The sequence below is a fragment of the Panicum virgatum genome, chromosome 8K, assembly GCF_016808335.1.
Source record: "Panicum virgatum strain AP13 chromosome 8K, P.virgatum_v5, whole genome shotgun sequence".
Classification (NCBI taxonomy): Eukaryota; Viridiplantae; Streptophyta; class Magnoliopsida; order Poales; family Poaceae; genus Panicum; species Panicum virgatum.
This window is the reverse complement of record NC_053143.1, coordinates 22,882,609-22,897,600: the sequence shown is the minus strand read 5'-3', so window position 1 is coordinate 22,897,600 and position 14,992 is coordinate 22,882,609. Positions and strand designations below refer to the sequence as shown.

General features: G+C 43.7%; 2 protein-coding genes and 1 long non-coding RNA gene across 8 annotated transcripts; 1 reads left to right on the top strand and 2 right to left on the bottom strand.

The window, feature by feature from the left end:
- Window positions 1-1,174: 1,174 nt before the first annotated feature.
- On the top strand, window positions 1,175-2,084 carry LOC120644219. Its single transcript, XR_005663519.1, has 4 exons — window positions 1,175-1,230; window positions 1,304-1,432; window positions 1,638-1,709; window positions 1,800-2,084. It is a non-coding gene; the product is annotated as an uncharacterized LOC120644219 (long non-coding RNA).
- Window positions 2,085-4,669: 2,585 nt separating this feature from the next.
- Window positions 4,670-11,045, bottom strand: LOC120644218 (dehydrogenase/reductase SDR family member 7-like). 6 transcript variants are annotated; one of them, XM_039920782.1, is made up of 13 exons: window positions 10,807-11,043; window positions 10,611-10,666; window positions 10,459-10,492; window positions 9,705-9,803; window positions 9,458-9,606; window positions 9,245-9,283; window positions 9,076-9,168; window positions 8,895-8,993; window positions 8,645-8,746; window positions 8,078-8,161; window positions 7,323-7,388; window positions 5,093-5,292; window positions 4,670-5,024 (listed from the first exon to the last, which is right to left on the bottom strand). In XM_039920782.1, the coding sequence occupies exons 1-13, from the start codon at window positions 10,883-10,885 to the stop codon at window positions 4,994-4,996; spliced, it is 1,131 nt and encodes a 376-aa protein (XP_039776716.1). In that variant the 5' UTR covers window positions 10,886-11,043; the 3' UTR covers window positions 4,670-4,993. The 6 variants fall into 6 exon arrangements, 5 of the variants coding, with proteins under 5 accessions (XP_039776716.1, XP_039776715.1, XP_039776718.1 ...); XR_005663518.1 differs by having other exon boundaries at window positions 4,926-5,024; window positions 5,093-5,243; window positions 10,807-11,038; XM_039920781.1 differs by having other exon boundaries at window positions 4,926-5,292; window positions 10,807-11,042.
- Window positions 11,046-11,983: 938 nt separating this feature from the next.
- LOC120645566 lies at window positions 11,984-14,253 on the bottom strand. Its single transcript, XM_039922348.1, has 2 exons — window positions 13,740-14,253; window positions 11,984-13,629 (listed from the first exon to the last, which is right to left on the bottom strand). The coding sequence occupies exons 1-2, from the start codon at window positions 14,251-14,253 to the stop codon at window positions 11,984-11,986; spliced, it is 2,160 nt and encodes a 719-aa protein (XP_039778282.1).
- Window positions 14,254-14,992: the final 739 nt, after the last annotated feature.

Sequence of the window (14,992 nt, the reverse complement as noted above, 5' to 3'; positions counted from 1 at the left end):
AAACTGAACATCCAAATTAAATTTAGATTGCACTACTATCTTTCTTATAACAAGATCTTCAAAACAAGACCAAACTTGCCCATATTACATGATATATATTTTTTAAAACATTTTCTTTAATACTAAGTAATTAATTTTGAATACCGGAAACAAATATTTTAACAATGTGAACAAATAATTATTTTTGCGAATAAAAAATCAAATATAACAAACAAATAATAATGTACAACAAATAAAATATTAAACATCTCGAATATTTGATTATGCAGGATAAATAATAAAAATGAATATCATGACCAAACGAATCAACATAGCCGAACTATTAAATCTACAAGTTGAACAAATAAATTATAGGATTAATTGGATCTATGCCATTATAGCTTTACTGTTTCTAAAGCACACCATTACTATTTGTGAAACGATGCCAATGCCATTATAATTCTTGCCAAAGCTGAAATATGCCATTATATACGCTTGCAGCATCTTTGGGCCCATGTGCAAGTGTATAGACAACCTTTTATTTTTGTATGGACCTAAAAGCCCCTTCCACTCTATCTCACTTACAGGTGGGTCCAACGTGTCATCTCCTTCCTCTGTCCTCCTATTCCCTACACTACAAGAAATCGAGAGACTTTCGGTAGCTAGAATAATTTTCGGCGGCTACAGCTCTAGCCGCCGAAAGTAAACTAATTTTCGGCGGCTTTCAAATTGGCCGCCGAAAATTACTACGGCCGCCGAATGTTGTTCTAGTTTTCGACAGCGCATCCCAACCGTCGAAAATTGGGGCGTAACTTTCAGCGGCTAGGCTGGACCGCCGAAAATTAGGCCCAATACCCCCAGCCTGCCAAAAGCCCGCCCACTCCACGCTGTCTGCACACTCGATCCGGATCTGCCCGACGCACACCGGCGCTTCGCCCCCCGGCTAGCCAGCGCCGCCTCGCCCGCGCCCCGGCCTCCCGCGCCCTCCCCGCGGCCGGGCCTGCGGCGCCGCCGCCGGCCCCTGCCCGCCCGCGCCCCGGCCCCCGGCCTCCCGCGGCGGCCTCCCCGCGCCTGGGCCGGCAGTGCCGCTGCCGCCGGCCGCCTGCCCGCCAGCGCCTCGGCCTCCGGCGCCATCCCCGCGCCCTCCCCGCGGCCGGGCCTGAAGCGCCGCCGCCGCCAGTCGCCTGCCCGCCCGCGCAGCAGCAAGAGTACTTTGCTAAATACACCGCAGATCAGCAAGCTTGGATTGCTGTAAGTATGATTTCTGAACAATTAGCATTTCGACAATTTATCACTTTGTGTTACTAACCGGTTCCATTTACAGTCGGTGTTGCAGCAGCAGCATGGCCATGGAAATACCTTGCCACCGTGGTAGCCGCCGCCACCACTGCCACCTCCACCGCTGCCACCACCAATGTTGCCTGAGTTCTTTCCTCCGAGACCTGCAGCCGAGGTTCGATTAACTTGCTTAAATACCATTCAATTTACCCAATGTTGTTGAAGTTAGTAGATTCTAAACACATGTACTGAATCTAGCTCGAAATCAGTCAATTGTAGCTTCACTTTTCCAAATTTAGTACATGTAACTACACTTGTTCTATTTCAGTAAATCTATACTTGTCCGAATCATTAAATCTATTTCATCTTCTATACACTAGGGATCAGGAGTAAATGTGAGAGACATCTACCAAACCCCTCCAGCACAGCTAGCAAGTACACCTAGAGATGAGGTTAGTTTGTTCGTTCTCAATGACTATTGCTTACTTATAATGGTATAACTCCTAATTTCTCTGTAATGCCGGACTTTACTCTAACTACAGGATGAACGGACTACCGACTTTGGAAGCAACCTATTCGTTTCCGGAGGTAGCGGGCACAACTCCAACAACCCTCATATGCCGTGAGACATGCCTTCTTTGCTGGACATCCTATTGCCGTGACATATGTAGCTTGTGTTATGATTTGGAGAGCTGCTATGGAGTTTGTAGTTAAATTATGTGAAATTATGTGAATGATGTGTGATAAACTTTCTCCTGTTGTCTTGTACTGTTTCTAGACTGTTATCTGTTGCTGTTACTGCTTATCTGTTGTTTATATGTTGATGATATCAACAAAATCGGGTCAGTTTAGACCTGAAAAACCCTTAATTTTCGGCGGCCAAAAGAAGCTGCCGAAAATTAACCTGGACAATTTTCGGCGGCCATAACTCAACCGCCGAAAGTTAAGCGCCGTAGGTTAATTTTCGGCGGTTTCTGTAGTGCCGCCGAAAATTAATAACTTTCGGCGGTGGCCGCCGAAAATTACCCTAATCCTCGGCTGTTTTCTTCCGGCACCTCGTTCCCGCTGAAAATTGGCCAAAAGCCGCCGAAAGTATATAATTTTCGGCGGGATTGTGTTATTTTCTGCGGTTTTAGGCCGCCGAAAGTTTCTTGGATTCCTGTAGTGCTAGTCCTTCATGAACACAACACCCGCTCCTCCTATTCCTTAGTCCTTCATGAACACAACACCCGCACAACCTCCGTCGATTCGACTGTTGTAGGCCTCGCCGGCGACAAAGACCTAGACCACGACCTTCCACGTGCCTCTACACCCAGCTCCCCTGCGCGCGCTGGTATTGGCGCGACAGCCCTCATGCGACCGGCTGACATGGAGGACCTGCGAACAGCAGATCCGTGGCTGGCGGGTTGCCTCCTCCTCCATCGATGACACCCTTGCCTCCTCCATCCATAGCAGCATCCTCGTCTCCTCCATCCATGGCGGAACCGTGCCTCTGGGCCAACAGCTGCATCGGGGAGAAGACAGAGGAGGAAGGAGCCTCAACGCAGACGCCCGCGCGCTCGGTCGGCGGTGGCGCGGCTGGCTCGACGTCGATGCGGACGCCCGCGCGCGCTCGGTCGGTGGCGGCGTGGCTCACTCGACGTCGACGTGGACACCTGTGCTCTCGGCTGCCGACGGCACGGCACGCTCGACGCAGATGCCCGCCTGCACGCTCAGCCGGCAGTGCAGCGGCTCGCTTGACGAGGACGCCCGCCCACGCGCTCGGCCAGCAGTGGCACGGCTCGATCTGCACAATCTCCCGCTCGCGTGCTCGGTGGCAATGGCAGCGGCGTGGCTTGCTCAACGTAGTTGCCTGCCCGCGTGCTCCGGCGGTAGCGACAGTGGCACGGCCAGTTTGCCGCACCCGCAAGCTCGCTTAGCGCCAGAGATGGTGAAGACAGAGGGAGAGGAAGAGATGTTGTGGAGAAGAAGGCTGAGAACTGGGCCCCTTATGTCAGTGAGGGTGAGAGAGAAGAGAAAGGGATAATCTTGTCCATACGGATATACGGTACTCGCCGTACGTTTGACATTGGGCCAAAATCGTCTCCAAGCATATATAATGGCATATCTCAAACATGTGTAGAGTTATAATGACTGTGTCATAGTTTCTTAAATAGTAATGGTGTGCTTAAAAACGAAAGAATTATAATGGCACAAATCTAATTAATTCTAAATTATATGCCTCAAACAAAAAATACATCAAATATTAGTGTCTTTAGAACAATTGCACTTGGTTTATAGTAGAAAGAAAATAGAGAATAAAATGAAAATAAACAAGAAGAAAAGAAAAACAGATTACATACTAGTAAAGAAATATTTAGGGGGCATTAGAAATAAAAAAGAAAGAAATAGAAGAAAATAAATATTAATAAAATAAAGAGAAGATAAGATACTCATTTCATGCATGCATATTTCTGCTTCATGCTATGGTCAACCGATTCATATGCATGTGCAAGGGAAAAGAGAAGATAATGTACCAGAAACGATTCACATGCATGTGCAAGGGAAAAGAGAAGCTACACCTACGCATGCATGTGCATGCTGCATGTCTGGGCAACTGATTTGCATGCCCGGGCATGGGAAAAGAGAAGTACAATGTGCTGAGTATAGTACCAAAGGAGATTACATAGCTGCATGCAAACGCCATTGAGCCAAATAGGATTAAAAAAGAAGGCCCAATCACTACTTCACGTGATGGATCCCAAAATTGCAACCGCGCCCGATATGTCCTTTCCGGACCAGAGGACGCTACATTGGCCTGGTGACCGTTGACCTTATTGACATCAACAGTTAAGCCAATCTCAGTGTACGGTTTTATGGCAGATTAATCAAAATTGAAAAAGATGAATTTTATAGGGATGAAATTCTCCACTCATCTTCTAAAACTCTCTTTTATATCTTCAGCAAATTTGCTGAAATGATATAACATTTAATGAAACCCCTTATAAACCCGCACTAAGCCGCATATGTGATGGCGACGTTTACATTGTTCACTGTGCTGTGGCTGGTGCTGATTTGTTGTGAGAGAAAAATACTGCTAGTTGGCTGGTGGCTGCTTTGGTGTGAGAGAAAAATATTGTTGACGGGATACAGCGAACATAATGGTTTTGATTGATAGGGTAGCGCATTGGCCGTGAACTCACAATGATAAAAAATAAAAAAAATAAAAACCTCCAAAGATTGGCCGTGAATTGACAGTCTTCACGATTTCTGGCACTACATCAAAGCATCCAGCGATAGCATGCGCTTTGTCACTTAGCCAATAATGTTCTTTATGATGGGCCGAGGACGAAAAAAAGATTGAAACTACTGCAACTAGTGCTAATACAACGAACATAGATTCGGGGACAACCCTGTGGTCAATGTATATCAATCATCCTAATGAGAGGTTATACTCCCTTCATTTTTATTTACATGTCATATTAGATTTGTCCTAAGTTAAACTTTACAAACTTTGACCAAACTTATAGAAAAATAATAAAATTTACAATACCAAATTTATTTCATTGGATCCACCATAAAGTATAGGTTGATAGTGCATAAGTTAGATAATATAGTATATTTTTCTATAGACTTAGTCAAAATTAGTCAAGTTTGACTTAGGACAAAGTCAACCCTAATCTGACATGTAAATAAAAACGGAGGGATTATATGCTCTATTTATTTTCAGTGTCCCATAACACCTGAGTCCATTTGTTCAGTAAACCATAAAGCTATAAGCTATCATATATGCTCTGTTTCTTTTCAGTTTGACCATGTTATATTTTCAAAAAAGACCTTGTTTGTATATAGCTTACAAGTGACTTCTGGAGCTCCGAGTCCAGAAAGATCCCTGGTGGCAGTAGGGACGAGCAACTTGGTCATGCTGACTTCTTGCCTCCGAAAATCAGATTCCAGCTGTAGGTGTTGCCTTTCTTTGCAGCTGCATCCAGCCGTTTTGCGCCAATCTGGACAAATACAATAGTAGCAATGATATGGAGGGATTTTTCTTTGGTCCTGGAAGAGAGCAAGTAAGGATGTATATGTTACCCTGCTGTCAATTGTCAACAACAACAACAACAACATAGCCTTTTTTCCCAAGCAAGTTGGGGTAGGCTAGAGATGAAACCCGAAAGAAATAAGTTCAAGGTTCAGGCACATTGATAGCTAGTCTCCAAGCGCTCCTATCCAAAGCTATCTAAAAAGGGCGTACCCAGTGCCGTAGACTTCCCGCACTGTGCGGGGTCTGGGGAATGGTTGTTTTTAAGCCCCAAGCCTTACCCACACAAATGTGCAGAGGCTAAGCTATCTCTTTAGAAATATTCCAATCCTTAAGGTCTCTCTTAACCGACTCATCCCACGTCAGTTTAGGTCTACCTCTACCCCTCTTTACATTATCGACCCGCTCAAGAACTCCATTACGCACCGGCGCCTCAGGAGGCCTTCGTTGGACATGTCCAAACTATCTCAGCCGATGCTGGGTAAGTTTCTCCTCAATTGGTGCCACCCCGACCCTATCCCGAATAACTTCGTTCCGGACTCTATCCCTCCTTGTGTGCCCGCAAAACCACCACAACATCCGCATCTCTGCTACACTTAGTTGCTGGACATGTCGCCTTTTTGTAGGCCAACATTCAGCACCGTATAACATCGCCGGACGAATTACTGTCCTATAGAATTTGCCTTTTAACTTTTGTGGCACCCTCTTGTCACCAAGGATGCCAGAAGCTTGCCGCCATTTCAACCAGCCAGCTGAAATTCTATACCTAACATCTTCATCAATGTCACCATCCTTTTGTAGCACCGATCCTAAATACCGAAAAGTATCCTTCTGGACCACCACTTGCCCATCTAGACTAACGCCTCCCCCCTCATGCCTAGTCGCGCTGAAATCGCACATCATGTACTCGGTCTTGGTCCTACTAAGTCTGAACCCTTTCGACTCTAACGTGCGTCTCCACAGCTCTAACTTCCTATTAACCCCTACCCTACTCTCGTCAACTAGCACCACATCATCAGCAAAGAGCATACACCAAGGGATCTCACCTTGTATATCCCTTGTGACCTCATCCATCACTAAAGCAAATAAATAAAGGCTCAATGCTGACCCCTGGTGCAGGCCTATGTTAATATGAAAGTCAGTGGTGTTGCCATCACATGTCCGGATAAACGTCGTCGCATCCTTGTACATATCCTTAATGAGGGTAATGTACTTAGTTGGGACTTTGTGCTTCTCCAAGGCCCACCACATGACATTTCTCGGTACTTTATCATATGCCTTCTCAAGGTCAATAAAGACCATGTGCAAGTCCTTCTTCTGCTCCCTATATCTCTCCATCAATTGTCGTATTAAGAAAATCGCCTCCATGGTTGACCTTCCAGACATGAACCCAAATTGGTTTTGGGTCACACTTGTCACTCTTCTTAGGCGATGCTCGATAACCCTCTCCCAAACTTCTAATAGACCTGCTGTCAGTTGTCACTACTAACAAAGTAAATCATTCAGCTTTTCAGATCAAACTTCTGATTGTAGTGTTTATGTTGTACAAAATGCTGAGTGGAATGAATGTTAGGCATTTTTGGAACAGTATAGTTAAGTTAATAAGATAGCTTGTTCCTAATATCCAGAGTTGTCTTCTTTTGATTACTCTCCAAAGGCCCTTGTCAAATGATCTTTCTAAGAGAGCGTGCTTTCCATTTTAGGCTTCCTGTCTCTTAAATACAACACAGCCATTGTCTCTTAAATACAACACAGCCATTTGTTTCTAGCATCGTACATCTGTGCAAGTAACAGAATTCCAACACTGTCGAAGTATTTTCATTGCTAATGTGCTCACTGTTTGGATGTAACAAACCCATTCAAGAAATATATAATAATGCCATTGGCTAAAGATAAAATTCGGCCACAGGATTCCTGCTTTTAAAAGTTTTGTGACCTCATGTGCAATTGTGATCAAGGCAATACACAAGTAAGAGCAGTGAAAGAAAATAACAGAGCATCACTCACGTAGCTAACCACGGCAAGCAATACAAAATAGAAGAAATACCTTATCCATAAGCCAGTAACCAATTGTTGGCATGTATTGCACCAAGTACATAACAGTCAGCACAGGCTGCAAGCAAACCACAAAGTTCTGTATTTATGTTTTGACTAAATAACAGACTTCTTGACATAAAGTAGAAAGCCGATACGATATATGCACTCTATTTTACCAATAATATGCAATGCCAGTTGTTAGAGCAGATGTAATAACAATGAGTTGCTGGAATAAGGGTTCAAAAGCATGCCCAAAAACTATTGGTTGGATCTGGAGGGAGAAACACTAGTTGGTTTCTGGTAAATATCCGGCCCAAAAATTTTGGTATTTTAATTAGGCGTACCAAATTGATGGATCGCTGTATACATTTAGTTTAAGAGAGGGATTTTGGGTGATGAATATTCCAGTTTTCAGTGAACACAGGGTTGTTTCGAAGGGAATACTAATTGCAATTTAATTATGTAATAGATGTTGCCACACATATTATACTAAAGTATAATGGACTTCACTGTTGTGTGATTAGATTATAGAGGCCAGCCAATGTGTAACTAGTTGCACAACACATTTGTTGTTATCAATTTTAAATGTCTAAAAATATGTGCATACATTTGCAATTTTATAAATGGATAGAACATAGAAAACATATGTAAATACATAGGAATTTTGGAGCACAGTCATACACAGAATGTGAAAGGATTTTAAAAAATTAATGACTTCAAGCTTCACAACTGTAATGCAAACAATCATGGTTAGAATGAATATACCTGATATGATATCCATGCTTCTTTAAGCCCATGAGTTGCCGCAATGATCGTCAGTTCAACACATCTTTCCACTGAAACACGTTTCTGCAGTGAGGGAGATAATGATAAGCAAAAGGAACTGGTTTCCAAATTTTATGTTTTAACTGCTGGGCCAACAGATAGTCCCAGATGTTAAAACCTAAGCAGATTGTGTTATCACAGGAAGCAGCGAAAATATTGGGTACTAATGCTTTTATTTGGATACAAATAAATAATCGTGCAGTTAATTGCACGTAAGATTCAAGAATATTTTATTTTCAACCAAAGGCTCTTGGGCCAGTTTTATTAAAAGCTTAACATGCGATTACATTCGGTCGAAGTTCACTGAGCATTACATAGGGGCCTTTATAGCTCCCAGCACATATAACAAACCAAGGGACTATCAGCTAACTCTAGCCACAAACGTCTAACTCCACCACTACCTCTTCAACAGTCAAAGGTTATGAGTACTACTAACTGAGCAGGTGAAGTTTCCATGCCCTAATTTTTTGTGATCTGCAAGATTAAATAAGTGAAACCAGGGATAACCTCAGAAGAATGCCTTTGTACTGAAGATGCTGCAGCAGAAGATTGTGGTGTTTCAATTGGTCCAGGGCAGACAACAGTGACCTTAATGCCTTTTGTACACAACTGCAACATATAACAAACATGGCATGACAACAGGGAAAGAGAGTTATGAATGAATACTTTTCATAGTTGTGTAGCTCTAATGCACTAAACTTAGCAAGCTGATACAATTTAAGATTACAATACCAGCTAATATGCCAAATTTTGGTACCTCAGAACGCAGAGAAGCAAAGTATCCATTGAGAGCGTGTTTGGATGCAGAATAAATGGCCTGACCAGGAGCAGGAACCTTTCCAGCAGCACTGCTCATCTGTAGATGATTAAGCCATATCAATAGCCAACATGAAACAGTAATAATCACATATTCCTTTTCACAGTTGGTTTGTACATACCACAACAAAATGACCTATCCCTCTATCCAGCATGTAAGGTGCAAGAAGGCGTGTTAGAGTAATAGTTCCAATGACATTGACATTAATAGTAGCCTGTCTAGCAAAATGTATAATGTATTAATGTTAGATTGCAGATAAAGACATGGAGAACAAAACAGTGTTAATGTACCTTGAGACCTTCCTCACTTTCTTCCAGTGCTCCCCGTTTCTGCAATTTGATTGAAAATTAATGCATTTAGGAAGCAGACTGATTATAGTAACTAGATTAAAAGGAGGGATACCTAGCAGATAATATAAATGGAAAACTAGTAACAATGAAACTACATGATGTTTATAGGGAAAGGGGGTTGAAATGGTAAAACAAAATAAGGGTGTTCTTTACAGGACGTTCAAAGGCAGCATTATGGATCATATAGTCAACCCCTGCATTACAAAAGAGTGATTCTGCCGCATGTACGATTTCTTTTAGAGATTCTTCACCAGCTGATAAATCCATGGGTAACACTTCCACTCTGCTATCTGGATTCTTGCCTTCAAAAAGTAAATGAAATGTCTTTCAGATCTTCAGATTTCCACTTCCTCTCTGAAGGAAAAATTTAAGCAACATGAGAAACAGTATCCGAACTTACTGAGAATGTTCTGTTTTACTCTCTCAAGCTCGTCCTTATTACGAGCAGATAGTATCAGCTTTGCTCCTAAGTTTGCAAATTGCATTGCAAGAACCTCCCCTGAAATTACATAAAAAAAGAACATTTATAGCAGGGTTATCCTGAAATACTATGCTAAAACTGGTAACAGAAAAAGGCACATCAATAAAGAAAGCAGACATGTTAACCCTTCAAAATTGACAGTAGAAACCTTCTCAGTATAATAGAAGGTTTAGGCATAAATCTTCACAATTAACATTCGTCAATGAAATAACAAAGGTATAAGGTTCCAACATTCCACTGGAACAAAACTCCAACATTCCACTGGAACAAAACTACAGCAAGGATATTTACCACCTCCTCAACTGCTTAAAGACGAGCATCAACGCATAGCTGAACTTCCACAGTTACTCAAAAACAATCCCAGCTTATCAAATTTGGCGAAATTTAACACCAAAATGTGTAGCTGATACAGCAATAGAATTGCAAAATTGGGACTTACGGTTATCTTTCCATAAAAGACACATCTTTTGCACTTGGAAAATCTACCGAAAACATTAGCAGGACACTTAGCTTAGCTAAGTGAAGTAATCACCACCAGGTCTTACAATAAAAATCAAATTCCGTGATTCCACTGTAGAAGTCACACCAACAACTCTGCGTGATACCAGCTAGCTAGCAAATCATAACTAAATCTAGTACTAAAAATTGACCAAAAGCAGTAATCCAAACTCACCAATCCCACGGCTCGCTCCAGTAATCCACACGACCTGCAGGGCAGCCAAGAAACCGAAAGCAAAACAGCGGCATCAATATGCAGACCAAATCTGACGAGATCGAGCACACGCGCGCCACGCAGATCAGTTGGACCCTCCAAGAACAACTCACCTTGCCGTCCACCCTCTCCCGCCGCGGCGGGCCGCGCAACACGAGCGTCAAGTCCCCTGCAGCGCCATCCAAGAACAAGGGGGATCAGGGCCGCCGACCCAACAGGGGCGAAAAGAAAAATTAGATGGAAACAGAGTAACACGAATCATCGGGAGGAAGGGCGGCTTAGACAGGGAACCGAATGGGGTGTTAGTACCATCGACGACGGTAGCGAACATGAAGAGGAGGAAGGCGGCGGCGCCGGCGAGAAGGGCGAAGAGGATGAGGAGGAGCATTTTCTTGGCCGACGATTCTCTTGGGTTCTGCTGAGGTTCCCGGGATCGAGGGGCGCGGGGCCGGCGTGCTGTTGTGCGCTAACGAGTAAATGGGTGGAGAATTTCACGCTGTTAGTGCTTCACTGATGGTTCGCCCGTGCGCGTCACTTGGACCGCAGTCTGCTTGGCTGCTCGCTGCCAGATATTCAGTCGGGTAATGCAATGTTTCTGCTCTAGTACTCTGTATTTTTTAACTTCCCCGACGGACGCACTGACAATCGTATGATTCGACGGTGACCGGATCTCAAGATTTCAAGATCGGTAGAATCGTCGTAGGACATGAGATCTGAAATTAAGAACATGTTATGTTTGGGAGCACTCCAGCTCAAAAAAATAACTTCGAAGTACTGACTCCACTCCATCAATTCTAGAAAAATAAAGAGTTGCTAACTTGCTTGGCTAATTGGCTTACTCCAATTCCAGGAAAAGGAAGCAATTATGAGGAATAGTTCCTTTTGCCCTTATTTCTTGTTCTCACGCGCTACAGTACCTCGCTACAGTATTTCACTGCAGTGATGTCGCCGAACATAATTCTCATGTCTTTCTCATTTTGCAATGATATTTTTTTCAACTTGCCACATCTCTTGCTTTCTTGTTTGGCCGCAGCATGTTTGTTGGTTTGAATAGAAGCTTCTCCCGCAGAGGCCACTCCATGGCCATCTCCTTTTGCGCACTGGGTGCTCTAGACAGACCCCTGGCCACCATGGCCGAGGAAGTGCCTGGCTATGTTTCACCGATACGCGATACGGGTACGGCGATACAGGTACGCCGATACGGCGATACGGCAAATCTCCAAAAACCACGATACGCCGATACGTCAAATATATAAATATAAATTATTTTTTTCTATTTTTCTCAATAAACATAATAGAATATTCAATAAACATATAGCAAATAGTCCTGACGACGCAAGATAAATAATAGGCAAGGTCATAGCAAGTAATTCAAGATGGAGAGGCAAACAGCCAAACACAACCACATAGTGTACTACATAACATAGAGATACAAGGCACAAGGCCAAATCAAAGGATTATGCAGGCTATCTCTTCATGCTAAAGTTCAATCATCTTCTGCAATCATAACCTCAAACTCCGGCTCATCCAAAGTGAGATTAGCAGCTTGAAGAATACCGACACCATCAAATGTCTCAAAGCCATCTCCCCCAACATCCCACATTTGTGTTGGCCCTGTGAGATACTCGTCACTACACCTTGAAAGAAGACGTAAGTTGTTATGCACAAACACTAAATCCTCAGCACGTTCAGGTGTGAACCTGTTTCTTCTCAGGTTATGGATAAAACTGTATGTGCTCCAGTTTCTCTCGCAGCAAGAAGAAGAAGCTGGCTGCCCAAGCAGCTTAAAAGCTAATTCTTTCAACTCTGGGGTCCTAGACCCATAGATGCCCCACCATTGCAGTGGATCAAAATGAGCTCTGTCATCAATTGAATCAGGTAAACTAAAGATGCCTCTTTTCAGTGAGTAATCAGCGAACTGTTGTTTAACTCTCCTAAGCTCTTCTGTAACTGGAAAAAGCTTCCTAAGGCAATTGTTCCTCTCTTCTGAAATTTCTGGATCCATATGTGGGGCTACACGGTTTGGGTCTTCTGAAAGCCATTGTTCACTATAGTACCTAGGGTTAAGAGAGTGTGCCAAACAATGGAGTGGGGTGTTGCTTTTGAGCCAACAATCTTGTAAAATGTCATTGACAACATTGAAGAACTCAGATTCATCCAGCGGCCCCTTCCCTTCTTTCCGGTAAATAACAGTTTTTACTTTCTCTATCATGCTGTCCCACATTTCATAAATTAAGTGCAGACAAGGCTTCAAAGTATCTGCTGCCCTTAGCATTGAGTAAATGGGATCAGTGAAATCAATGATGTATTTCACTTGATCCCACCAATAGTCATCAAGCACCTTCTGTCTCACAAAATTGGCCTTTTCCTGATCATCTTCTCTATATGTTCTCCACTTATCACTGATTACCATCTGTATAAGCGAGTCCTTGAGAAGAAGAAACCTCTTCAACATAACAATGACAGATGCAAATCTTGTGCCTGCAATAGCTAGGAACTTGAGCTTACTAAATGAATTGAACATTGACAGCCTCATGCCATGATTCATGATAAAATTCTTGATTTGGAGAGCATCCCCGGCAATATCACTTATCCATTTAAGTTCTGGATTTTCATCTTCATCATTCTTTGCAGCACAAATATTTTTCAATGCCAAATTCAAAGTGTGGACAACACAGGGAGTCCAAAGGATGTTGCTGTACTTTGCTTCAATAATCAAACCAGCAGCTTTGCAATTTGCTGCATTGTCAGTGACCACCTGAACTACATTCTTTGATCCAACCTTTTCAATAACCTCAATCAAGAGGGCAGAAATGTACTCCTTGGTCTTTGCCTTTCCTTCAGTGTTTTCACATTTCAAGAACATTGGACCGCTCTCTGTCACAGCAATGAAGTTCAAAAGGGGCCTTCTCTGAGAATCAGTCCAACCATCAGCTGCAATTGTCACCCCTTTTGTGGACCAGGTGCTCTTGATGGGTTCAAGCAGCTTCTCCACATTAGTCTTCTCTTGCTGCAGGAGAGTTGTTCTCAACTTGTTGATTCCAGGAGGGGTATACCCACCCATTTCATTTGTTGCCACAAAGTTGAATGCAGCCCGATAGTTTGGGTTTCTTGCCAAGTTGAAAGGAACGCCTGCAAATCCAAAGAAACAAACTATTTTAGCAGCTAAGAATCAAAAATACCAGATTGCAATTTGAGAATAAGAAAATAAATAATACAACAACAAACCTCCTGTGTAGAACATTCTTGCAATAATTGCATCAGCCATTTGTCGGAGTTCAATGTGGAAACTCTCCAAAATACCAGATTCTTCTTTGATGATGCCTTAGATCCTGTTGGCGGCAACAATCCAGAGGATGATGCTGAGGCAGAGAGCTGCACTGGCATGGGAACACTCCTCCTTGAGCTTCCATCAGCACTAACTCGTGCTGCTTCTTCTTCCTTGCGGAACTGGTCCACCATCTCTGGTGTGGCAGCACCACAAATTGATGTGCCTTTACCGGGTTCCCTCATGAGATGTGCTCTTACTCTAAAGTAACTCCCAGGAATAATGTGATCACAATACAAGCACTTAGATTTTGCATTTCCTCCAGAAGAAGCATTCTTTTCAAGTAATTTAACATGCCTCCACAGAGGAGTTTTACGCAATCTCTCGTCAGAAGGATTGGGATCAACTTGTGCACTACCAGCAGGGGCACTGGGATTAGGTGATGGAGAAGGAGAAGTTGAACTTCCACTTGCACTTGAACTAGCCATGCTTTGTAACGTATTATCTACAATGAAATGCAAGACATGAACAACTCAAATCCATTTATCTACCTATCGCACAGGGTCTACAACGAGATGCAAGTCATGGGAAAAAAACTCAATCGCAGGCTAGCAGACTAGCAGTAGCAGCAAAAGAAACGAACAAATGAAATGAACCCAAGTTACCTGTAGATCCAGATCCAGGCGGAGGTGCTTGGCCGCTCGCTCCCAGCCGCCGGCGCAAGGGACTGGGATGGGCGGACGGCAGCACGGCAGCGCAGAAGAGAGCACAGAGCAGCCAGCGACGGCGGCGGCGCTGGTGTGTGGATGTGGTGTGCGGAGTGAGGTAGAGAGGGGGTTTTAGTAGCTAGGTTTTTGGATGGGCCGGTGTTGATATTTTGATGGGCTTCACCTTGAGCTGGGCTTCAAAATGAGATATTACAGCCCAACGTATCGGATGGACGTATCGCCGAGTATCGGACGCGTATCGCGAATTAAAAAAATTATTTTTAAATGAAATTAATCCGATACGCGTATCGGGACGTATCGGATTATCGGGGCATATCGGATACGGGTACGGCGACCATCCAGGCGTATCGGTGATTCGTAGGTGCCCGGCAACGCCAGGCACCCTGCCGGCCGAGCCAACAGCTAAGCTCGGCGCGCCTCGGCCATGGCCAGCACTAGGCCCATGGCCACGGCCGGTGCCAATTCCAGAGCCTAGCACGCGCTGGGCTTGCTACCCACC